Genomic DNA, 26263 nt, shown 5'->3' with positions numbered 1-26263 from the left:
CAACATTTATGCTTTATTGAGCTGTAAGATCAGGCGCACACATTGATGTTAATACTATTTAATTGGCAAAATGGTAAGAATTCTAGTTTGATCTTTGATGCTGCATCACTATCCATGAAAACAGTTTTCGTCTCGTCTCTGCAGCGAGACAGAGGTGACTAACAGGCAGCCCTCGTGGCTCGACAACAGAGGAATAAGACCACAGATGGACAAGAGCAAACAATATCAAATTTAAAAAATGGCTTTAGGGGGAATGTGGCAGCTCAGTGGTCGAAGATGGCTGAAGACATTTCTTTTATGTCACCTCCTCTTTCCCTCGATATGAACCGTACAATAGGGGTAGAATTTCAGAAAAATAATCTTATTTAAAAAACTGCTCTGGTTTCAAGAAAATCATATAACGTGTTTGGAATATGTGCAGTTGAAAAAATCAGAATCTAAACTCCCCAAAAATTCTGTGATATTTGTTATATACTAGAATTTGATTAAATTACATTGAAAACTCTAGAAAAAGTATGCTGAGATTGCACTTGTGATAAATATTGTACTCATGATTTCAACATTTTTGGCATATCAAAGAAGAAAAAGAGACAATTTTAATAATCAAATGGGCTTAAGTCACACTGTTATGTCCTTCAACATGTAAAATGAGCCCCAGTAAGTGTAAAAGACAATAGTTTGGAGTGGCAGATGATTTACTTTAGAAGTGGCAGGGCAGCCTGTCTGTGTTACATCAGTGTGCTGTCTGATAAGAGCTAAGTGCTCTCCATTTCCTGGTTACTGTCCCTGGTGGAGTGTCCTTTACTGTGGTTTACCACACCTTTCATCTATCCTTTCATCTCACTTACCTTTCAATTCTGCCATTTCTGCCCTTACTAAGGTTACTTTTTGCTGCGGAGAAGGTTTACCCCGTGTGTACACCGGAAAAATTGTAGTCATTTAGTTGTAGTTTAGTTGAAACCTGAGTTTACATTGATACTGTAGTAGAAAATCTTTAAAGAAAACACTTGACGAACAGATAGATTCGAATCACAGCCTTGTGCGGGATTTATTTAGCAGACATTAAAAACAGATGATACAACGCATCCAACGGTCAGAACAACTCTGAGAGACAACATCCAGTTTCTCTCTTTTTACTTTGCAGGTTGGCATGTCATTGTTTCTGTGTAACTAAGGGTCATAGTCCTGTACTTTCCTGTTATGAAAAACACTTGATATAAGAGCACACTTGGGATTTACCAAATCCGAGCTGTTCATATCTCAATCAAGCAGAAGTTTCCTGTAAAGAGACTGTGACTGTTGGTCAGATTTCTGTGTGTTTATCAAAACATATTTGATGCATATTTAAACTGCTATATGCCAGATATTTTAATACATCTTCAAATGAATTCTACGACAACACATGTCGGTATGTACTGTAAATATATAGCCATGTTTACGCGCCATTACCAGAAAATGCACCAAACTACATACATGATTCACACTGTGTTTACAAAGACACCAGATCTTTCTGTTTGGTGTAAATCACACACAGACAGTGCCTTCTCCTTGGCACTCATTGCTTCCTCCGCAGGATGGAAATGGAAACTGGAAGTGAGAGGGGTGCAAAAGTGATAGACGTGCTGTTGTGTAAACATGATCCTGAACCACCAGGTGCATCCTGTGCAGAGTTACGAAAAGGCTTGGAGATAAATGAAATGGATGCAATTTTTAAAAAGTTTGTAAGAAAAGCGAGACGAATCTTCCGCATCAAAAAAGTGACACAGCTGACAGAAGGTGAGCTTGAGGCCTGAGTGAGATGTGATCACATCAGATTTGGAACCGTAGTCACTTCTGCTCTGGATTAGTGAGGGAACAAGTGCTGTAGGCTACAGAGACACACTTCTGTCACTGCAATAAGAAAAGTGCTTTAAGAGCCACACTGGACCTTGGCTCAAATGCCCTAATAGTAAAGTAATAAATATAGATATGTATGTACTTGTAATGGCTAATTTCAGCTCTGACAGTCTTATTTCTTCTTATCTGACGAGCATGTTTTCAGTTCGATTCATTGGCGACACAGAACTTGAACAAAGAACAAAATAAAAGTTGAGACTTGCTTATTTAAATCTGTGACTCAACTGTGTCTATTTTATATTTAAGTTATTGGTTTCCAGAGCGCAAGGGATTAGTATTATTCAATTTTGGAAACTGATACTACAGATTTTTAAAAAAAAATTCTGATGATAATGATTATCCAATGTAATTTGAACAGTGAACAGTGAGCTGTAAGAGCCAGTGAAGTCTTTAGTGATTTCCCAAAATCCTCTTAATAAGCACTCATGTGTATTTTGTCTAGTGTGGCCTGAATAAGTGGATGATGAAGGATGAAGCATCAGTTTAATATATCCCTCAGCAGTCTGAGGAGCCAAAGGTGACTTCTCTGTGGACAAACTTCACAAGGGAGCCTCCTCATCCTCCCACTAACTCTGGCAGCTCATTAATCTTTTGAAATTTGCATAGAAAAAGAGCAGTATTCAGTATATGGATGATTTGTTTAGATGATTTGTTGATATGCAATGGCACAAAACAGATGAAGCGTTAGTGATTCTGATCAAAGTGCACAACAGACCTGGTCGTCTCCTTCGCCTCTTCTTGGAGCCAAAGAGTTTGACCCGGGAGAAGACGTTGAGTCGACTGGGTTTTTCACAGGCTCCTTTGGCTTTACTGGGGCTGCTTACGCAGCGGCAGGCATTAGACTTCTCCCGCTCCCTCGCCTGCCTCTTTTGCCTTATGAGGGAGCTGGCGATCGCTGCAGCCATGGCCAGTTTGGCTGCGCTCTTGAGGAAACTTCCCCAGAAGCGTGAAAATAATCACCCAGAAAACTAGATTCCGATTGTAAACGTCCAGACAAAGACTACAACGACTCGTTGAATAAAGATTTTACCAAGTGACCAGTGAAGAGTAGACAGTAAAATAGTCCCAGTAGTGCGGTAAAGCCAGTTAGATAATGTCCGAGTGAATCATTTTTTCGTCAATTTGCGCGTTATACAGCAATTGTCCGTTGCATCCCCGAGAAAAAAGTGAAACTTAACAAAAAATAAACCCCACACGTCCCAAATACTTTCACCACAGCAAGCTGCATGTTCCTCCAACTCTCTCATTTTCTCTGCATCACAACAAATACGCACAAAGCCAGTCTGTGTGAGCGCTCTGCATCATCCCACTACACTACATGGTCGCGCACATGGTACCGGGTAGGCAGACAGTCGTGAATGAAGCTCAATGCGCAGCCAGAGGATGGAAACACCTGTTTGCAGACACCCGGAGTGTTTGCACTGCTGCTGTCACACACACACTCACACCGCCATATAGAAAGGCATCGCACAGGACCTAATCGAAGCACTAAACAGATCCAATCTGCTTTTCTGTGTGTCGTTGAAGAGAGGCAACGCAAGGTACCAGCAGCAGGAGCATCGTTGTGGACGCAGCATCCGAGCTGAGCGCAAAGTCTGTGCTGCTCACAGCATCCCACCGACAACCTGGAGACTGAGCAGTAGGGAGGAGGGAGTGGACAGGGAGTCTAACTCACAAGCCCAGTCAGTGTGCACAGTTAGGGACATGCTTATCTCCATACAGGCCGCCATACATGATACATATCAATGTAAGGGGGCGGAGAGCTGGCAAATAGGAGAGAGGATGGAATACCACTGATTTCTCATACTCTATTAGAGAAAATTGACGGAAAATCACAGAAAAAGTAAATAACTACTGATACAGCTCAGTCCCTCATAGGCTGTGACGAATTAAAAAAAAATGTTTCTAACTTGTGTTAGAAAATTAATCATTAAAAAATGTTATTTATCAACTCATGTGATTGCCCCCCTTCAGCGTGCAGAGGCATAAAGCAGCAGGTAGCCATCATCAGACGTCAGCAGTGATGTTAATGCAAGATGAATAAGCAGTGAGGAAAATATATCCAAACATCACACTGCTACATTATACAGCATCTGCGATTCTCATATAATTAACATTAAGTTGTATTTAACTACAGAATCTGAATCCCAATGCCACTTTAGGACGTCCATCCTTATGAAACATTTTCATTGCCCGTAAATTATGAATTTACATAATGTAAATGCTGACTGTAAAGAGTGTGTTTTCTGCTTTTTTAGTATCTATAAGCTCCAGAGCAAAGGTTATGTCCTGACTCTGATGTCTGTGTCACTTCAACCCCTGACAGCCGGCCTCATCTCTCCCTGCGTCCCCTCAGCTGACAGACTAACCAATGGTGCCATCTACAGTCCTCTACCCAAACTGTACCATTACTTTTATTTATTTCCTCTGATTATTACTAAACAACAATAACACACCTAAATATCATGTATTTTGCGTTGATTAAATAAGAAGAATCGCCGAGTCTGAAGATATAACGTGAGATAAAAGTAAATACAGTAAACGACGCTGGAAAATAAACAGTACAACTAAAATATTAATCTTAGAATAAACACTAACGCTCTAATTAAACAGCGTGAAAACACCAGAGCGACACAGTAAATATAGAAAGTGCTCAAATCCACTTCAGCACCACGGACAGCTCCATAGAGGTTAACTACTATATGACATAGTAAGAAAATCACCACAATCACATCTATTAGAATAACAAAACTACTAAAAAGTACGACCGAGATCACTACATAAATATAGACAACATTTTACTGAAGTTAACTCTGGAAACTTTGTCCTAATATCACTTAAATATAGTTTGAGGTGGAAAAACCACACAAAAAAGGCAAAAGAAGTGCAGCGTAAATTAAAAAACAAACCAGCATCCATACCTGAAACGGATTTTCTCAATGGGAAAGTCATGATTCTCTACAGGAGCCAAAGCGCTGACTCGTACACTGGCAGTCGTTGGGCGGTGAAGTGAAAAAGCAAGAAGTCTACATTCAGCAAAGTTCAAACCACTGTCAGACAACTGTCAGAGGCGTAGAGGAAGAGAAAGCATCGAGGCGTGGCCATCAACAGGAAGATCATTACAGGACATTAGCGACATGCCATTATGACTTCTAAAATGCTCATTAAACATTCATTTCGAGGTCTCGTTGATCCGGCTAAGGCTGGGTGTGTGTGTCCGCTGTGGTGCTGCGCGCGGCGGGGCCGGGTTTGAAGGAAAGTGATCGAAAAAGCAGCCTGAGATTGGACTTCCTTCTTGGGGCAGAGAAGACTTTGCTCTCATATTACAAAAAATGATGTAAAATGATCCGATAATGCGTTGACTAAACCGGTTATGCGGGCCTGTCCACTTTGGACTGAAAAATATCGATGTACAATCAGCTGAGACAACATGCATTAGAGCAAAGTGTTTTCACAAAGACAACTCTGTTCGGTAAAACTGTAAGGAAGTTTTTTTAAAATGTATTTATTTATTTATTTTTACAAATCACGCTGTGATGCGTTAATAACTGTCTATAACATGCAGGAAGTGGTGTCTCTTTTGCTTGTACAGCTCTACTTTGTCCGTGTATGTAAGCCATGTAATAACATGTAGAGTATATCCTTATAGTCGTGATTACAGAAGTGAAAGTGGATTTATTGATGCACTGTATGTAATGACTGACTGCACAATGAGCTCCGAGATATAATGAGCCACTTGTGAGGGTTAGTGGACTCTGGTGCCCTGTGACAGTGCACAGCTGTGACCACTAGATGGCGCCAGAGGACAGGCTATCTGCAGGTTCACCCTAAGGGGGAAATCCACCTAAAAACCGAACTCAAGTCATTTATTAGACATGTAGCTCTACACAGAGGAGCAGAAATTATAAGTTAATCACAATTTGTCTATTCACATTAAACATGATCTTGCCAAACATAATTTTATCATGCAAACATGTTTCATTCAATGCAGACTTAATAGTTGGCAATCAGACAATGTCCTTATCTACCATTAAGAATTACCAAAATAATTACAGAATTTATCTTTATATGGCCATATGCATAACCACAATCTCTCCGTTGACCAACTTTAAATACACACAGTTATAATACTTAGCAGCACACACAGATAATATTGAAGGGTGGACTTTTACAATATTTATTAATTTATTTATATTTACTATACCTATGCGCATCAGAATTAAACACCAAATCAATAAAGAGACCACTGCATAAAAATAAATAAATTAATAATTCATTCAGAGATTGACTGATAATGCAGGATGCTGGCCAGGCAGCCATGAGGGAGAAAGTCATTTTTGTGATTACGTACTGAAACTAGATATGAATATAAATAGTTCATGGGTTAATAGCAATATATTGATTTGTATGGCTTAAATAACACGGGGCATACAGAGGATATAATATATATATTCCTTTTCCTGTTTACTTACATTGATGTTCTCAATAATAGCATAGAAGTGATCTAACCTTTATCCCCACAAAGTCAAAGAAAGGTTGAACCAGCCGTCCATGTGATGATGGAAAAAAATATTATATATATTAAATTCTGTAAAAGTTGTGTAAATTGTAAATGAAAACAGAATGTATTAAATTCCTGATTCATATTCATATATAATTATGTTTATTTACATAAAAACTATAAGTCTGAACATTAGCTATTTTGCCTTTTTACAGTTGTCAATATATGTCATACAGGAATGTTTGTCAGTTGTAGTAACATTTTGTGATTTTAAGTTTTACTTCAACATTTAACTCACATGCTTCAAATTCTAACTGTAGCTATGGAATGGCTGCCCAAAGGTTGAAATGTTTTATTGTGAATTATGAGATTTAACTCATGAGAAATTAAATAAAATGAAAGGCAAATGATAATAACTATACCTGGCTAGTTGTACAACTGACACTAGTAAGAGAAGAATCTGTCACCTGCAGCATACAGTGGCTCTGTATCACTATGACAGGGACTTGTTAATTCTTGTATGGGATTTATTAGTAGCTTCTGCTAGAAATGTGAGACATAAATCACTACACCCATACTTTATTTTTTTAAAGAATGGTGGGCCGTATAACCTATATAATATCTGCCATCTGCCATAAGTCTTGTATAGACCTTTCTTGCATCAGTTTAACAAAATAGAGGATGCATCTTTACACTCTGCCAGTGGTGGAAGAAGTATTCAGATCCTGTACTTAAGTAAAAGTACTAATACAACACTATGAAATTACTCCACTACAAGTAAAATTCCTGCATTCAAAACTTACTTAAGTAAAAGTACAAAAGTATAAGCATCAAAATGTACTTAAAGTATCAAAAGTAAAAGTACTGGTTATGCCGAATGGACCCATTCAGATTGTTTTATATATTCTAAATATCTTATTACATTATTTGTATTGATGGTTTTATGTAAGCAGGGTTTTAATTTTGTAAAGATATGGCTCATTTAAGTACTTAATATACTGTTATAAGATTTGATAAAATAAAAAAAGTCTAATCACCTTAAATTGATCATATGTTTTATGTTGAATCTTGACCTGAAAAGTAACTAAAGCTGTCAGCTAAATGTAGTGGAATGAAAAGTACAATATTTGCCTCAAAATGTAGTGGAGTACAAGTATACATTTACAGAAAATAGAAACACTCAAGTAAAGTACAAGTACCTCAAAATTGTACTTAAGTACAGTACTTGAGTAAATGTACTTTCCACCACTGCACTCTGCATACTGTGGTTCTACCCTGTGATATATACTGCAATTAATGAAAAAAAGTATAATGAACATCTATAGAACCTGCTTTACACTGTAGCTTTCCCTGCCTGCTTCTATCCGATACCACTAATTCTGCCGAGGCAAAAACAGACAGACTCTACACCGCCAGAAGCAGATCCCAGGTTTTGCTTCAGTCATCCCACTACTGATAAACCTGGGCCATCACTCAAGCAGACAGTGTGGCCCTTCAGGAGGATGGCTGCGTTTATCACTGACAGTTAGGAGGACAAAAAGAGGTGATGAGAGTCTGGCTGCATTGTACAACAGCGACACTAATCAAATACCTAAGATGATACTAAAGAAAGTGCAAATGTGTACAGGCCTGATAATGTCTGTCACGCTGTTGGTGCTTTTCTTAGCAGCAGCCAGGCAGAGATGGGGGAGGAAAAATACAAAATAGCATACAATGGCACGAGTGGAACGGGTGAGATAAGTACAGGAGGGAGTTGTTTTATGTTTTAAATAGACAAGGTGTTAAAACAAAAGTAGTATAAGTCATAGGCATTTGTTTTATTCTAATTTCTTCAGTATCATTTGTATATAGAGGTCTCTGAAGAATAAATAGCTCCTCTTTTGTCTTTCTGCCAGACAATAAAGGACTATAGCTATATCTGACTCATTTGAAGTCTACCACAGACTTAAATTGTTCTCATTTGCGAGTCAAAGTTAGCAGCTGACAAGGTTTATATTCTATGCTGTCAGAAATCAAACACACTAACATCTGGTTTTAGCCCAATACAAAAAAGTTTCTGTCTCAGCAAACACCAAGTGACCTCTGTAACCTACACCTGTAGACACGTAAATAACACTAGCAAGAAAGACACAAGGACATTCACACACACACACACACACACACACACACACACAGAAAGTGCCTCTGTGTCTCTGTGGTGTGTTCTCTGGTTGCTTGTGTAGCAATGTGCCATTAATTACTGTAGTGCCCCAGAATGCCAGTCTACTGTGGCCTCCCGAGGGCACCTTCACTGTGCTGCACTCACACACATACTCACACAGTGAAGGAGTGAAAAAATAATTGAGAAGAGCTAAAAGTGTACACTTCTGTTAGCTGTCATCATAATGAAAACTTATGTTAGTATGTTTAATGTGTACAATAAACTCTGATTGTATCATAGGATTACACAGCTCAATCTTACACACATTCTCAATGATTTTGTTCTGTAATACACTATTACAGTATTACAGACATTTCTGAAATATCGATAAGCTCATAGTTTTTAAATCCTTAACTTTCCTCTCATGGTGACAAAGGTGCTCATAGGTTTCGATAAAATCGTCAAAAGTCTGGGCTCCCTTTACTAAAACCTGTTGAATCTTTTCACATCTCCATCAAGCTCAAGTTTCTTGGCATTCATTACATTTATGCAGAAATCAGGAACGGAATACCCCAGGGTCAGCTCAAGGCATTAAAACAGTGACTTAAATCCAAAAAATAAACAATAAAACTAACATGTGGTAATGGAACATAAAAACAGTAGATGTATTTACTTCTTTTAACCAAATTTAGGGGAGTAGTATTAAGAAGAGCTTCGATAAGTATCCATATCAGTATCAATAAAATCTTAGCAATACACTTATTATTAACAATCCAAGATACGAGTTAGATTTGATACAAGACTTTACTACTAAAAGATGCATTCAATAGCAAGGACTGTGAGAAACTGCACTGCACAAACTGTTTTCATAGGAAAAGGTCAGAGAGGTAGCGTTTACTTTGTTCAAACAAATTGCTTCGAAAAGCCCCACTCAGCGTGCAAACACCAGTGTGAGGACGGCCTGACTACACAGACCCAGAAGGTCCCCGCTCCCTGCTGCTCTGCCAGCTCCGTCCACAAGAGAGCAGAGCTCCAGAGTAAAAGTGTGAGATAGGCCTGCGAGCTGCCAAGGTTGAGCACTGTGTTGACCTCTGTATTTTTAAATATAACCAAACAATTAAAGCTATCTCCTCTTATTAATAACCCGAGGCTGTCATGATAACACCCAGGCTTTAATGAATTTTTTAAATTCAGAGAGAAAAGTGGCCTTCAAGGGCAAACACTGAATAAATGGGGAGGATAACCTTGCTCGTGGTGTGTAATAGAGGGCAAAGTTGCATACTAGGATTGTGGCACCGATTATATCGAGATATTAACTGTCAAAGGGAAATGAATATCTTTAACATAGCATTGGAAAGTGTTAAAGCAAGGTTTTCACTTGAACCTCTTGGTCCAGAGTGAAGGGATAAAGTGAAATATTACCAGGGGAAACAGGAATGATCTGTGATAAGCTCACAGGGCCACCGCTCCAACCATTCAGCCCTTTGGCAGCGTTCTGCTGGCTGTCTCCTCTTTGTGCGTGCGCTGGTACAGTAAATCCACTACAACAGCAGCTCGCAGCATGCTAGTGCCATAGTGATACCACGCGTTACCATGGAGACTGTTCATACGTAAGAGGGTGTGTGAAAGAAGGAGAGAGAGAGAGAGAATGGGGGTTGGATATTGCAGAGCAAGAAACCATAAGTCACTCAAGGTTCCCATAGAGGAGGGGGCCGGGTACAGTAATGGCCGGCTGCCAGACGCATGGCGATGATTGTGTGATCTATCCCCCTCCCCTCGCAGCCACAGCGCCGTGTTCTGGACATTAAAGCCAGAGCCAGAAGACTTCAACCAGAGGACATTAGTCCTATTATTTCTCTCAGCGGGGATGATCTCCACCTTGGGGACAAACAGAGTAGAGAAAGTGCCCATGCTAGAACTCTTAGATACAGATATTATGGGTCATCAACTGTGCTTGATAATTTAGTGTTCAATCCCGTGGCCAAAGAGCCACAAGTCATTTATTACCGTATTTTCTTATTCAGTACAAGTTCAGAATAATGAACAATTAGTTTGCCAAAACACGTGCCATGTGCCTGAATGGATGAGACATTCAAATCGGTTGTGAATAATACAACATGGTCTCACAGAAATCCGTGAAATAGCCACAGATTTCGCTTAACTCAAAATCCGTGGAATAGCCACGGAATCGCTCAAATTTCCGTGAAACTGACACGGATTTCGCTACAATGCAAGTTAATGACAGTCATATCCCGTGGCTATTCCAACATACAAAGTGATTATGTACATTCACTGAGTGAAGATTTAGAAAATAAAATATATATTTCTCGCTAGAAATGTGATCAAAATCCATTTTTATGCAGAAACTAAGTCAAAATATTGATTTTTCACTAAAAATGAGAGAACTGTCCGCCATGTTTTATTCACAACCGATTTGAATGTCTCATCCATTCTGTCACATGGCACGTGTTTTGGCACACAACACAATTTGCACAATAACAACTTGCATGTGACTTGATCAATCGGAAGATTCTCAGTGAAACTCTCACACTCTTCACAACCTTGTTTGAGCCGTCACATGCAAAAAAATCCTAAATATCTCAGACATACATGCTTTTCCCATAAATACCTACTAGGCGACAGTAATTAACTATGAATCACAATGAGCAAGAGCAACAGGATGTTTCCAGAAAGAAAACTTGTAGTTTTACACACTAAGTACAATTTGTTGTTTTGTATTATTTCATTTCAGGGCATTTTTTCATAGATCATAGGAGAATTTTCTTTTCACAGTACATGTAACACACTGATATAAGCATGAAATATATTGTAAAAATGTGCATGTGCTTTTTCTTTTTCTACAGTATTGTACCACATTGATTTTCCCTCTCAACTTACTTTTAAAATCAGAATCTAAAAAGCCAAGTGCCATTCTTGAATAGTTCACTAAGCAGTCAAGAAAAATAACAGATATTTGTAACACTTCCAGGATTCACTGCCACGGTGAAAAAACATCTACAAATGTTGACTAGTACAGCTCACAGCATGACAAAACAACTCCTCATTTCGGTGGAATTGGCCAAGTTACTGACACAAAAATGTTTGGGTGAGTTACTACCTTTTGCAAACAAGCAATAGAGTAGTGATGTCCCAACAGTTGTGACAATTGCACAAGCAGTTTGCAGAAAATAAAGACCGCTTTAAAACATGAGCCAAAGCAAGAGAGAAAAACCTTAACAGGATAAATAGTGTTTGTAGTTGTAGTGGAAGTAACATAAAACACATATATTTTTAAGCATCAAAACTGCATTAATACGATGACATCTGAGCTGCGTGCCAGTCTTCTCCTCATTAAACCACCACCAGTTCTATCCCGTCTCACTTTAAAACACTAAAACTAATTAGGAGCAGATAAAAACAATGCCGGGCATTTTTTCATCCAACCTCTCACCTTTTGTATAACAATGCTTCAAAGTATTCGTCTACTGATCAGCACTGCCATTATTTTCCCTCACTCAGAGGGAATAATTGTAGGTATTTTTATTCCCAAAGTGCAGGAAACAGAATTCTATTTTATACATCAATACAAGCTAAATATGGCACTGAAACATAGAACTGAGACAATTTCAGGAGCTGAGCATCTGCCAGACACTTTGTGTCTGTCTGATTGATAACGATACAAATAGATGAGGAGGCGCACTGCTGAAAAATGTTCATCTATCAGGTGTTTTTTTGCAATGTGGACCTTTACTGCCAAATGCAAGAATCATAAAGTCGAAGATGAAAAGGTTATGATCATCTTAGAAGCTAATATTTCAATTTATCCTCATCAACAATATGACGTAATTATTTCTGCAGTTATTTAATTATGTAAATACAACATTTTGACCACTAACTACAAAAATTGCTGCTATAGTGATTATAAAAGGTCAATGGAATTAAGGACATTAGAAACACATGGGCATAGTGACAGTATATTTGTTGCAGAAACAGCAGAACAGTATCCTCTGTTGACTGTTTTATTCGTGGTTAAAAAAAAAACTACAACAACACTTAATTCTATATATTCATAAGCAATGATGTGGCATTCAAATTACAGGGGTTTTATACTTCAAATAAAAATGCTAATATGTATCTTTAACCTGTACTGTCAGTTAGAAAAAAACAGTTCACATGCACAGTAGGTGTTTAGCTCTTTGCATTTCTTTTAACAGAAATCAGTGAAAACAACACAGCAAATGCACTCGTAAATATATTTACATAAGCTTGGCTCTGCAATCTGTCGCTTCTTAATTTAACTTCTTGTGCATAATTTAGCTGGGAAGCACACATGCTATGGCTTCTGTTCTCTTTGTGTCTGTATGTGTGTGTGTGTGTGTGTGTGTGTGTGTGTGTGTGTCTGTATTAGTTTGTGTGTGTGTGAGAGGCTGTAATGACGTGGAGAAATCTCAATCAGAGGCACCAAACGGTGTGTGAAATGGCCAGAGTTCAGACAGCAGCCTGCGCGGAATGACTAATGCTGCACCAGCGATGTGCTCTCATTACCCCCCGACACAAGATTGTAAAACTCCAGGCCACAGAGGCTCACAATTCCTCTCGTCCTCTAACCAGCTGACCCTTGTTTCTCTGCAGACTTCAAACAAAGACTGTGACTAAACTACTGTACTAAAAAGCTGCAGGCCAGAGACCTCAAAGACCCTGAAGCTGATTCTGTCTGATATTGACATAGTCTGGCATGTACTCTTTGTTCCTCAGGTGCCCGGAGCAGGAATATAAAAAAAAAGAGGCAGGTTTATTTAACGCTCAGGATCACTTATGAAACATCAATGAAATGATGTCAGCAGGCTTCGGTTTTGTTTGGGCCACTAATGGAAATTGAAAGGTAATATCTTTGTGTGTGTATGTTGTGGATCCAGTGTGCTTCTACCAATTGCACGACCCTGCAGTTCTCAGGTCCTCTGGGGGATTGTGGGTGAATCATGGACAATGTTGTTGTAAGCCGGCGGAAGGTGGCTAAAAGCCCCTGTGACTGATTGCTGTGTATGGAGACAGTGCAAATGCTTTAAACAGCAGCAGGTCTTACACAACTAAAGTTGAAAGGTTGATTCAATAAACAAGACTCAGTTCAGATTATATGGAACGCGTTTTCGCTGCACAAAAGGGAGAGAAGGAGAGAAGTGCTGTTTGAGGATGTAGAAATACTTTATAATAAATTCTACACCAATAATACATTATTTTAATGCTTTGAGGGTGCAACAATTTTATTACCATTTACTATTGAAAAATAACAATACTTGCCTGATTTTCTGTGACTTCCGATATAAAATATGTCAATTCTGCTGTTCTATGCAAATGCAGAGATATGACCCAATATATATATATATGTATATATGTATATATATGTATATATATATATATATGTATCTATATGTATATATATATGTATATATATGTATATATGTATGTGTATATATATGTATATATGTATGTATATATATATGTATATATATATGTACAATATATTCAGTCAACTCAGAAATTGACTGAAACTGAACAGTATTTATGTTTATTTTGCTATTTATTTTATTCCTATTTATTCTTTATTTTCTCAGTTTTCCTTTATCAAATTTGCTGACTGCGTAATATGTATGAGTGGGGGAAAAATTGATGCACAATCCACATAAAAAAGGTCTATTTTTATTCCAGCTCAAAAAATTACTATATCGGCAGCCATATCGATTATCTGTGAATTTCCCCCTCTTAAATCAGTATCGGCCAAAATCCCATATCGGTGGGGCTCTAATAATTATGGATATGTTGCTTTGGATGATAACATAAATAAAAATATAATCAAAAATTAAACTAAAATCATAAATATGCATAACTGAGTTTGAATAGAAGTCAATGGTCAAAGCGGACATATCAATATAAATAATAAATAATAACCTATATATAAATAAATCATTTTCACTAGTAAGAAATCAATTGCTGATATCAAGCATTGCCATTTTGTGTGTGAGAAATGAATGTGAGATATCTTTAATAAGAATTGATTTCAATTAGAATTAAATTATATATATATTCAGCTTGTTATTTTAACTGGTCAAAAAGCAATTGTTAATGTCTACAGTTGTTATTACTGCTACTGATTAAATGTTAAAAGGGCTTGCCATAGAGGACAATGTTCAAAAGGACTTCCAGGCCTTCAGTACTGTCATTCTGTACATTATATACTGCACACAATCCGCTCGGGGCAGAACGATGCCTGTTTCTAGGTTAGTGACAGCACACAGGCTCTAATGCCACATTACCTTTCCATCAGCTAGCTGAGGCAGAGCGAGTGGAAGATAAGATCATCCACTATGCTGTATGCACACATGCACTTGTGTATGTAGATAATTCAACAAGCACACACACACACACACACACACACACACACACAGACGTCTATGCATAATAGACGCACACATGCACACACAGGCAGACAGCCCGCCAAATCTAATAGGAGTCTCTAAATGCCTGTTATCAGAACAACATCCAGTATCTATCGTTGCCAGCATCACAACAGGAGGTAGCCGGAGGAGGAAATCAAGTGCGGGAGATGCTCCCTTGCCAAAATGGATGACTGAACAGTAACATGTGTGAATCATAGTTGGTGAGTCAATGGAAGCCCTTTGGCAACCACGGTGGGCATCTACAGAGGGACGGCATTTAGGAGTTGAGAGACCATAAACAACAAAATCACTTTTATTCCCTCCTCCATTAGACAGAACACACCCAGGAAACGGGCTCTCGTCACAGTGAAGAGGGACATCTGGTATCAAAGAGAAATCAACGAAGTGTGCTGCAGCCAAAATAAAGAAGTGCAGACTTTCTGAAAGTTTGTATTAATAACTCCATGCTAATTATACCCCGTCTAGCAAGAGCCGTCTTAGTCCCAGAATACAGTAAGTGAAGTGATGGTGTCCTACATATCCCTTCCAGTATGACACATCAAGGAAGGGAATGGAGTGAGATTAAAGGAATCATCTCAGACACCAGCTGGCTTAAACTGTCTACTTACTGATGGAGACACAAAGGCGCTCTGAGACTGGCACGAGAGCACAAGGTCACGCGTGCTTCTTTCTTAAGAGTTGCTAACTTAGGACACATTGTTGTCTTCGGTGATAGATACTTCTTAGCGAGGATGATGAAAGCACAAACTCTGCTATTCTTGAAACTGCAGCTAACGTGGTGTCTTGATTTAGAAACTGCAAATACACAAGGTCTTAACGGAGACGAATACACTTCACCTCACTTGTTCTCACTTGCCGAGAAGAGACGTCAACTCCTGACTAGGTGTTTATCATCTCTTTCTTCTAAATATTTCTCATAGACCCTTATCGTGTCCATTAACCAGGTCCATGTCCTCAGAATAACCCTATTTCATCCCTTGTCTGGCCTCAAGAAAAACCGAACATTATGCAACGAGGTCAAATGTGCAGTGCAGCGAACTGGGTGTGAGCATTAATGAAGCTCATTTAGTCCAGCCACACACTCTTTATTTCCCCTGCCACTGAGGCATTTCCTCAAGGTGTTGGGGCTTTCTTTCAACTGACTGCAAGTATGAGAGACGGAGAAGCTGCATGGAGGAGAATGTTTAAAATGATTATGTATATTCACAAAAATATCAGAATGTGTGTAAACATCCCGGTGATTGCATGGCTCAGATTGGCATGGATTATTTCAGTGTACTTAAAAGCCCAACGCATTAGGTGGAACAGATCAACTAAGCTGGAAATGACACGACAGGAGACATGACTCAACTCATGGGAGTGGGTGGGTAAATAGGTCATGTTCCCTACCCAACACAGAGTATCCCAGTTTTCACTTCCAATCCCTGCACTTGTTTGTGAAGTCAGCACACAGAGAAATCAATGGTCACATAATGACAATGGATGGTAGTTGACCAGTGTTTGGAAGATGGGAGGAGCCATGCAGTGCTGATAGAGAATCCTACAGAGCAATGAGAAAGTAGGCCAAAACCCAGCAGTGAAGCAGCAATGGCTCTCTGTGGTCTGTAGTAGGCATAAAATGTGAAATTCAACACTATTACATAATAGCATGGGACTTGTAAATCATAATGAAGCCTGCCGTAATAACACAATGTTATCTAATCCCTTTGCGGACATTACATCATGCCAAAAAATTAACACCAGCCTCTAGCCAAGTGCTTGTAACTCCACTGGTTACTGGAACCACAGCGCTCTGTCTGGTAACAGTGTGTTAATGGTTTTAAAAATAATAGTAATAAAATAAAACTAATAACCTGTCTGTCCTAAGTCTGTCCTTGTAGTTAAATTCAGCCCCTTACTCTAGTATTTAAATATATTACACATATTAACACATATCCAAAGAAAGAGGAAGAATATGTTCATTCTAAGGTCAAGCTAAGATGACTACTTTTTTGTCAGTGTATACCCTTAAATTCATACCCTTTTTATGTTGTTTTTTTCCCCCTAAGCCAAGGCAGAGGACATTTTTCAGTGTGTATGCGCCTGGGAAGCTAAAAGCAAATTTCAACAAGTCAAGAAAATAGGGATGTTTTTTCTATTAAACGAAAGCCATACACCATGAAAAGGTATTGATAAAGAAAAAACACCTGTCTGAGTCGGTAAACATGATTTCATGAACACTTATTTATTTTTTATCAAGGACTACTGTGGCATCAGTCACATTCAGTTGAAATGTTAGCCCTTTTTTGCGAAGAAATACTGCAGTGGAGCCAATTATGTGGAGACTTAAAACAGATTATTATGTGGCGCATTCAAATGCAGGTGAGAATCTGTGACATAGCGTAGAGTCAGTATTGCATTTGTGACCTACAGTATGCCGTTAGAAATCAAACTAAAGTGTATATACATAGAAAATACAGATGCAAAAGAAAAAACAACAACGTGTAAGCTTGTAAATGTTTTTTTTAATACAAATGTGCTTTATTTGTTTTGCAAAAATGGCTGATAAAAATAGATTGTTTTAATATTATCCACCTCCCACTGGGGCCGGCTGATTCCTAAATTCAGAAATCGGACTATTCTGAAAAGCGGTGCTGCATGTTATGTGTCTTCTTCTCTTTGATTTGGACTGTGAACAGTTAAATAAGAATGAACCGTGTGCAATATTCATGCAGTCTCCAATCCTGCTGTCTTTATGAACCCATCAGAAAGGATAAAGAAGGATCCAAAAACTCCAAAGGCAGCACAGCTGAGTCCTTGCTGCAGTGCATGCTGTGTGTGTAATGTATCCATGTGTGTGTGTGTGTGGTGCAGCCCTGGAGAGGAAAGGATCTGGGAGATTTTTTTGGCAGTTCTACCTCTATCTGTGAAACAATTTATTGCCTAACTTGTGATTCCCACCTGTTTACAGGCAGAACAGAGGAATGCTTGTGTGTACAGCATGTCGTGTATTGTATGTATCTCTGTGCATGTATTGCTGTTTTTGTGGGGACCAGTTTTAGTTTAAAACCATCGTAGTGAGGACATGTCTGCATTGTTAGGACATTTTGGACAGTTCTCACTACTTCAACTGTTTGAAAGTTACTTGATTTTAAGGTTCAGGTTTGGCTGAAGGTGGAGTCAGGTATTGAGTTGTGAGGGTGAGGGGCTAGGGAATGCATTATGTCAGTGGGAATCCTCAAAAGTGTATGGATGTATGTCCTGTGTCGCTCTCAATATGGATGTTTTTTGAGATGCATTTCTCCTTTACAGAGGAGAAAAATATGTTGTTGTTTTTTCCTTTTCTGTCCTGCAGTATCCACCTATCCTCTGTAAGTCTGTATGCTCAGTACATTGGAAGCAGTCAGAGTTTTTGTCTGAATGTATTTTGCCAGAAACTTTATCAAGCAACATCACAGTATGTGTGGAAGAAGTTCACAAGATCTGCAATCCAGTTTATGCCCATCTACAGGATCAAAGTCAAGACCACATAGATCCTATTACCCACTAATACACATGATTGTTAGTTTATGCACTCTAAGAAAGTAGAAGTTGCATGTTTAGTGGATTTTCCCCCCAATTATTATTATTATGGACTGAATCTGGTGGAAAGTCGACACATTATTACCTTACAATTGTTGACACAATTTACAGTAGTTCTAGAGAGATGTAATGAGAGATTGGAATAATTTACCACTACAGAATACTGAGAATCTGACAGAGGCTTAGTGTGTTCTTTGAATGACCTATAGGGGAATAATTACACAATATCCTTCATTTCCTCCAGGCTCCTCCTCCTATCAGGCCCTGCAGTCAAATTGACCCATGTGGTATGCAGTGAGTCAGAGGTCATGCTTAAACATGATTGAATGATTGCACTGAGCCTTCTGCTACCGATTGAAGGATCAGTTCGAATGACTGGAGCCCATATCATATTACTAAGGATAAGTTCCCCGAGCAGCACAGCTGCTGTGGTATTTTATGTCTGAAGCTCTGTCAGTTTACAAAAGTAGCTGCCTCAAACATGCACTCATATTCAACAAGTCAGAACAAGTTTGGATCAGATTTGTACCACAGGCTGTGGGAAAATAACCATTCCTGAATGTCGAGGCATGACCTTTGACACACACGATCATCCAGGGTCAATGTGTGTGTTTGCAATTGAGAAGATAACACAGGGAGATTAGGGCATATTAACAAATTCTTTGGCAGTCGGAAGGCACGGATTAGAGATTGTAGGCTGCGTGACACTGGCCTGTTGTGATGAAGGTTTACGTGTGATAATCTGTTCTGCTGAAGGACTCTCTCCCTGCCTGTCTGATTGCTACCCATTACATCATACTGAACATGCATCTGAAGCCTGTGACATGCTACTGATACACAACAACAGAGCAGAACCAACAACCATTCTGAGTATTCACTATTACATTGAGGAGGAACAAGGGCCTCAGATACGTTTAACTCCTACACATGGGGCAGTTACTCACTCCCAACCCATTAGGAGGTACTCTGAGGTACTGACTCTCATCCCAACAGCTTCACATTTGGCTGCAGCCCATCCCAGCCTGATGAAGCCAACAGAACCACATCATCTGCAAAGAGCAGAGAAGCAATTCTGATATTCTCAAACACTTTCCTTCCTCTGCCTGTGCCTTGACCGGACAGGTAACCTTCCACCTCCCTAAAGTCAGTTGCCAGGGCTAAATACCCCTAGGTTCTTGCCTTTGCCTGCCACGTGGCTTACAGGTGTGTAAAATTGAGCATGACATTGACATACGGCTTTGGTGCAGCATCAGCAGTGATGTTGGCTTTCTACTGAACCATTGTGGTGAAGATGGAGCTGAGCCAGAAGGCAAAGCTCTCAAATTACCAGTCCATCTACGTTCCAACCCTCACCTATGGTCATGAGCTTTGGGTAGTGACAGAACAACAGACAACAGATCGCAGATATAAGCATTCAAAATTAGTTTTCCCCATAGATTGGCTGGGCTCAGTCTTGGAGTATAACCCCTTCTCCTTCACGTCAAAAGGGGCAAGTTGAGGTGGTTCAAGTATCTAATCAGGATACCTTCTGGGCCCCTCCTGTTAAAGATTTTCAAGTGAATGTCTAACTGATGAAAGGCTCTGGGGTAGACCCAGACCCAGACTGGAGAGATTGGGATTAGATATCTAATTTGGTCTGAGAACACCTTAGGGTTTCCTGGAAAAGAGCTGGAAAACAGCCCTTGCTTAGCCTACTGCCCTTATGGCCCATCACTGGATACGCAAATGAAAATAAATGCTTATTTAACTTATTTTAATACAGCACATATGTAACATATAATTGTCTTTTTTGGTAGCACTCTGATTTATCAAAAACCTTTTGCCACATCATTTTTTAACCTTTTGACAAAAACATTAGAGAGGGAGAGAGAAAATATGACTGTGAGGAACAAAGAGAGAGAAAGAGAGAGGGGTAAATATATGCTGGCTGGGCCTGATGAGATGTGCAATGTCTAATTATCTCTCCAGCCAGTGGATTAGTGAGCTAACACTAATGGCTGCCATAAGGCCATAGGTCCCTGAGAACACACGCCCACAGACCCACGCACATGCACACACAAAGCTCAAAAATGCATATCAGACAAACAGATGCAACCAGACAATTCTCCTCATAGAAAGATAATAAATATTCTATGTTTTCAGGAGGTATTGAGGCCAGGAGGAAATTTTGGGAGAACATTTGGCAGGGGGGTTTATGGGGTTATCTAGGTTGGACAATGCTTGGTTGGCTATACTGCAAAAAAAGAAAAGTTGGGTGAACTCAAAATTTCAAGGCAACAAACTTCAATAAAATGTTAAGTTGGACAATTAAACTAAATATTTTAAGTTTTGTTTTTGAGTTTGCTCAACTCTGAATTTCTTTGGCACGATTGTAACGCCACTATGAATGTCAGCTAATGTTGTGACCACAATTTTGAGTTAGCATTGATACGCTAATGGCTACTCTTGTAGCTGTAACAAGCAGCGCCACTAGCACCAGTTAGCCCCTAGCATCAGTTAGCCGCTAGCATCAGTTAGCCGCTAGCTTTCGCAAATGACCAAATTTCACAACAAAGAAATAAGAGTTAGCAGAACTATTGTCCCTTGTTGTGAACCCCAACTTAAAGATATAAGTAACATCAACTCACAAACTTGTTTTTGAGCAGACAACTGGCTTCCTTTGTTGTGCTAACTTACATTATTGCCCTAAATGTCAGTAATTTATATTTCCAAGTTTTACCAACTTAAATCACTGTTTTAGGCCAAAAAATACAAGTTGGCTTTTTTGCAGTGTATGTAGTGGTAGAATTGTTCTATGCACATCGTCTGCCTTCATTCCTCCACTTGTGTGCATATGTATGCATGTGAGTTTGTACCTGAACATGCTACCTGGCATGTCTCCCCAGCTAAGGTTCACCGCAAATGCAACACCTCTGTTGTTTATTCAGTCCAACGCTCCAGCCTGTCCCGCTTGGTCGCTCGTATGCATGCTGTAAAATTAGATTTGGGTCTGAGATAATGACTCGCGGGCCTCATGTTCACAGCATACTGATGTTAGAGAAGTGACTGAGGGTGTGCGTTGTGTGTACGATGAGGAACAACGAGACAGGAGCACTACACAGCTTGTTGGAGGTGAAAGGCACGTCATACAGGCCAACTGACTTACTTACATCAGGGCTCATTTGACAAACACCTACAGAGGGTAATGGAGGAGCACTGTACACCTTAGTGAACAGGAACGCATGCTGCAGGAAGCTGATGAAAGGGAGAGGACTGCCACCTGGGTAAGTGAGAGAGAACACTCTGACAGTTGAAGAATTATCATTTCATTAACAGTATGCATTATTTATGCCTCACCCATCTATTGTTCTGGCACATGAATTTACAATGACCTTGAGCGATAACACTGGGCTACTAATGAAGGAGAGAATACAATATGATGTTTGAGAAGATTGCTCTACATTTAAGTATTATCACACTCAAGTGTTTCATTAAATATTAGCCAGTTCTGTTTGAAATATATCTCTTCAGACATAGATTTTATTTGATTTAACAAAAGATCCATGTGATGATATTTCTCAAGTCTAAATTTGAGTGAGAGCAAGATGTCTGTCAGTTACATTTGATGTAAATAGCTATTGAGTGGTGAGGTTAAGCAAACAGACCAGGGGTGTACAGAGTACCAACGTAAACAGCCAAACAAAATACAACATAATAATAATTAAATACAGAACTTGGATGCTTTCACTAGGTTTTATTTACAGTAGCTGCTGCTCAAAGTTTGAGGAGATTGCACAGCACAGAGATCACTGAGTCGGCATTAAATTGAATAAGGCAACTGTGGAATACCCTGGACACTTTCCACTATTGAGAAAGAAGTAAACAAACAATCTGGGTCCCTTGTGCAGCACACATAAATACTAATACAAGACAGGGAGAAGGGGAAGAAGACGGAAACACTGTGTGGCTGTCACAGTATTGAACAGAACCGGTGTTACAAGTATGATCCCATTCAGGTTCTCAAATGTTAGCTCAGCAACTTTTCTCCAACATCTGGCCATATCACTACTCTGTATGTGGGGGAAGGCACAACTTTTCTGGTCTTTAATTTGGCTTTCATCAGGCTCCCTGGAAAAGTCAAGACCTCTCTGGGCCTGGCAGGCGACATGATGGGAGAAATTGGGTGTCTGTGTGAATTCCAGCCAAAGCCAGCCCTGGCCTGCAGGCTGGCACATTACTGTGCCCCCAGAGATGAAACATGCAAGGTCTTTACATAACCCCGCCAGCACCCAAGATGACCCTCAAACTGTCTGTATGTGTCAGCCAAACTGAACTCTTGTTCTCTTGGTCTCCACTAATGTGGAGCTTAGTCAGTTCTGGTGTCCCCTGCACAGAAATTAGGCAGTCTACCAAGTGGCATCCTCCGGGCCTGAATAACAGAAGCTGCTGAAGCACCTTAAACCTGCATTCTTTCTAAAGGCCAACAGGGGGCGACTGCTGGTTGCAAAAAGAAGTCCATTTGTTAAAAAAGTCAAGAAGAATATGACTATATTTTTCACTTGATTTATGACCTCAGTAAACATTTTCCTAATACTTTTGGTAAAATGGTAAATGGAGTGCACTTATATAGCGCTTTTATCCGAAGCGCTTTACGCTACACACTACGCTCATTCACCCATTCACACACTCATTCATACTGGTGGGCCGAGGCGACCAGGGCACATTGGTGCCACCTGCCACCATTGGAAATTCATTCACACACCGATGAACGCAGCATCATGAGCAATTTGGGGTTCAGTATCTTGCTCGAGGGTACTTCGACATGTAGGCTGCCATGGTCAGGGATAGAACCACCAACCATCTGATCAGTAGGAGACCGATCTACCAACCGAGCCACAGCCGCCCCCTATGATGGTGTAAATTGCTAGTTTCAAGTTTTCTTCAATACAGCATGATGCATATTTTGTAAATTATGGTCCCATTTAGAGTAAAATAGACAATAAAGCAGGGTATGCTTTAGGGTGGGGACTACCTTGTGATTGACAGGTCACTACCAAAGTGACACTATGTGTTTTCTCCATACATCTTTGACACTTTGACAATGTCCACTATTTTTTATATAGTCTACAGCATCTACTGAACTTTAAGGGTCTTAAATTGTCTCAATCTCGGCAATCTTAAGTGTCCCTTTTGCCAATCTTTGAGGTCAAGGCGCCGGAATTCAGAAGTTTTGATAAATTTAAAGAGTTCAGTCAGTATTTGAATTATTCTTTTACTTAGATCCCAGTTTGATTAGATTGCTTGCTGACATTTCAGTTGATATGCATTATTTTTTGTAGTTGAGTTCACAGACCACCATGATTAACAGAACAGGTTGTCCAGCCCAACAGATAGAGATAGCAACATGTCAGCAGAAAATTAGTGAGTGTTCGCCTCACCAGTGAATTCGATGGACTTTTGCTCCTGGCTGGTCCTTAAGGATTTAAAGTCAGTAAATATATTCATAATTTTATTTATGTCTTTTTCAGTGAGTATCGCTAAAAACTAAAAGCAATAATCTGTACACAGAGCAGTGGTTTCCAGTGGTTCTAGGTTTCAGATCTGCATTTCTCATTAAAGCTCCTACACTGTATGCAGAATTTGAAATGATTGATTTTACCAATATAATATAATATAATTAATAATTGAATTTATCTACTAAAAATAACTTTACATATGTCATACTGACATTATAAATAGAGGCTTTAGAGGATGGTCATCTAGCGTAACTCCCCATTCAATTAAAGTAAAGGAAAAAAAACAACTAAAAAAAAGATTTATTATTCCCCACAAGTGTAAAGTTGACCTTTAAAAATGTTAAACAATTCTTCTTCTTCTGGCTAAGCAACACTATTATGTGTGTATCTTTAGTCTCTATCCTGTAGCTGTCTGGAGCCCCTTTGCACAGCTCCCATTAATGTGGTGCTGACTCAGCAGTGTGCCTCATTGCCCCAATTAAATAGCTTAATGCTTGTTCACTCTGGGGAAAACTTACACACTTGCTTGTGTCACAGTTACTATAACCTGACTACTCTACCGCTTGCTCCTGTTTAGCTCAGATTTAGAGCCAGCTTTTAGTTAAACAGGAGTCCTACCAAATAAAACAATAATACATTATATCCATTAGTGGCATAAGCTGGGATTTTAGGGTCAAGCTGTGTGAAGGTTTGTCATATCTAAGTCAGGCAGATGGGGAGTAAAGCTGCTAATGTGGACATGCAGGATAAATGCACATGCTTCATTTTGCTATGTGGTATATAAAAGACATATTATAATGATGTGTTGTAACTGTGTCTTTTTTAGTTACTGATATGCAGTAAATTATAATTATTTCATGGTCCATTAACATAACACAATATATGAATGTATAGACGTAAACCTCAAAGCAGGCAATATAAAATTATTACATATAATACAATCTGATACAACAGATGTGGATAAAACCTCCCACTAGTCGATTACCACATTCTGCTTCCTTCCACTCTTCCTCCAAACATGTATTGTTTAAAATATGTTTAAATGGCATGCGCTGGCTGGCCCAGAGAACATTCATAATATTAATTCATAATAATCCGATTCACAGAGTAGACCTGTTCTGTTTGGAAGAGAGGACCTGGGATGTGGAGGCGAATATGAGACGTGCTAATTAAATAGACAATGATGGAATGTAATAGGCCTGGCAACTTTACTCTGCTTCACTTCTCTTGCTGGTCTCCAGAGTAGTTTCTCATTAATGTTGTCATAAACACCCACTCCTGCTGTTTGTTTATACATTTAGTTTAAGCCCCAGAGAAGCCAGAAATGAACACTGTCAGCATTTCTGCCTTAATCTGAGGAAATAAGTATTTAAAGGTTATCTGTGTGTGCTATGACATTAAAAGCATGTTCACTTGTGCAAAAAGATGGCAATTATTTTGTGCTTATAGTTAAAAACACCTGCAACGGTGAATATATCAAGCCGATGGGACTCACACTTTTCTATTTCACATTTTATATATTATTGTCTCACTGTTTAATTCTTGCTTTTCTTATCAGCTGTTTAAAATAAATTCAACATGGTCTCACAGGAATCCGTGAAATAGCCACGGATTAGCTTAACTCAAAATCCGTGGAATAGCCACGGAATCACTCAAATTTCCGGGAAACTGACACGGATTTCGCTACAATGCAAGTTAATGACAGTCATATCCCGTAGCTATTCCAACATACAAAGTGATTATGTACATTCACTGACTGAATATTTAGAAAATAACACATATATTTCTCACTAGAAATGTGATCAAAATCCATTTTTATGCAGAAACTAAGATATTGATTTTTTCACTAAAAATGAGAGAACTGTCCGCCATGTTTTTTGTTCTGACCGCCGGGACCTTGGAAGTCATATGACTTGGACACAAACCAATAGGAAAAATACCAGGTTGGGATATGACTGTCATTAACTTGCATTGTAGCGAAATCCGTGTCAGTTTCACGGAAATTTGAGTGATTCCGTGGCTATTTCACGGATTCCTGTGAGACCAGGTTCAATAAATTACAGCTATTTCTTAATGCCCTCAATGTCCATCCGTAAAGCACATGCTAGAGCTTTGATATGTTACAAAATTCACATTTCCAGGGGAGGTCAGGTAAGCACAGCAGAACTTACAGTGTTGATGTGACATTGACACTCTCCTCCCAGCCTACTCTCTC

General features: G+C 39.3%; 1 protein-coding gene across 5 annotated transcripts in view; it reads right to left on the bottom strand.

The window, feature by feature from the left end:
• fgf13a (fibroblast growth factor 13a) overlaps positions 1-26263 on the bottom strand; it is a 127742-nt gene that overhangs the window by 33345 nt on the left and 68134 nt on the right. The window contains exon 1 of one of the 5 annotated variants that reach the window (XM_059345518.1): positions 4818-5094. The exons of 3 other annotated variants lie outside the window; for them this stretch is intronic. In XM_059345518.1, coding sequence (XP_059201501.1) covers positions 4818-4848 — 31 coding nt within the window. In that variant the 5' untranslated portion in view covers positions 4849-5094. Of the gene's footprint in view, positions 1-2611; positions 4030-4817; positions 5095-26263 lie in introns of those variants that run through there. One more of the 5 variants, XM_059345515.1, reaches the window with a different exon arrangement.

The sequence above is a fragment of the Centropristis striata genome, chromosome 12, assembly GCF_030273125.1.
Source record: "Centropristis striata isolate RG_2023a ecotype Rhode Island chromosome 12, C.striata_1.0, whole genome shotgun sequence".
Classification (NCBI taxonomy): Eukaryota; Metazoa; Chordata; class Actinopteri; order Perciformes; family Serranidae; genus Centropristis; species Centropristis striata.
The sequence above is the reverse complement of the archived record's forward strand: the minus strand, read 5'-3'. Positions and strand labels throughout refer to the sequence as shown.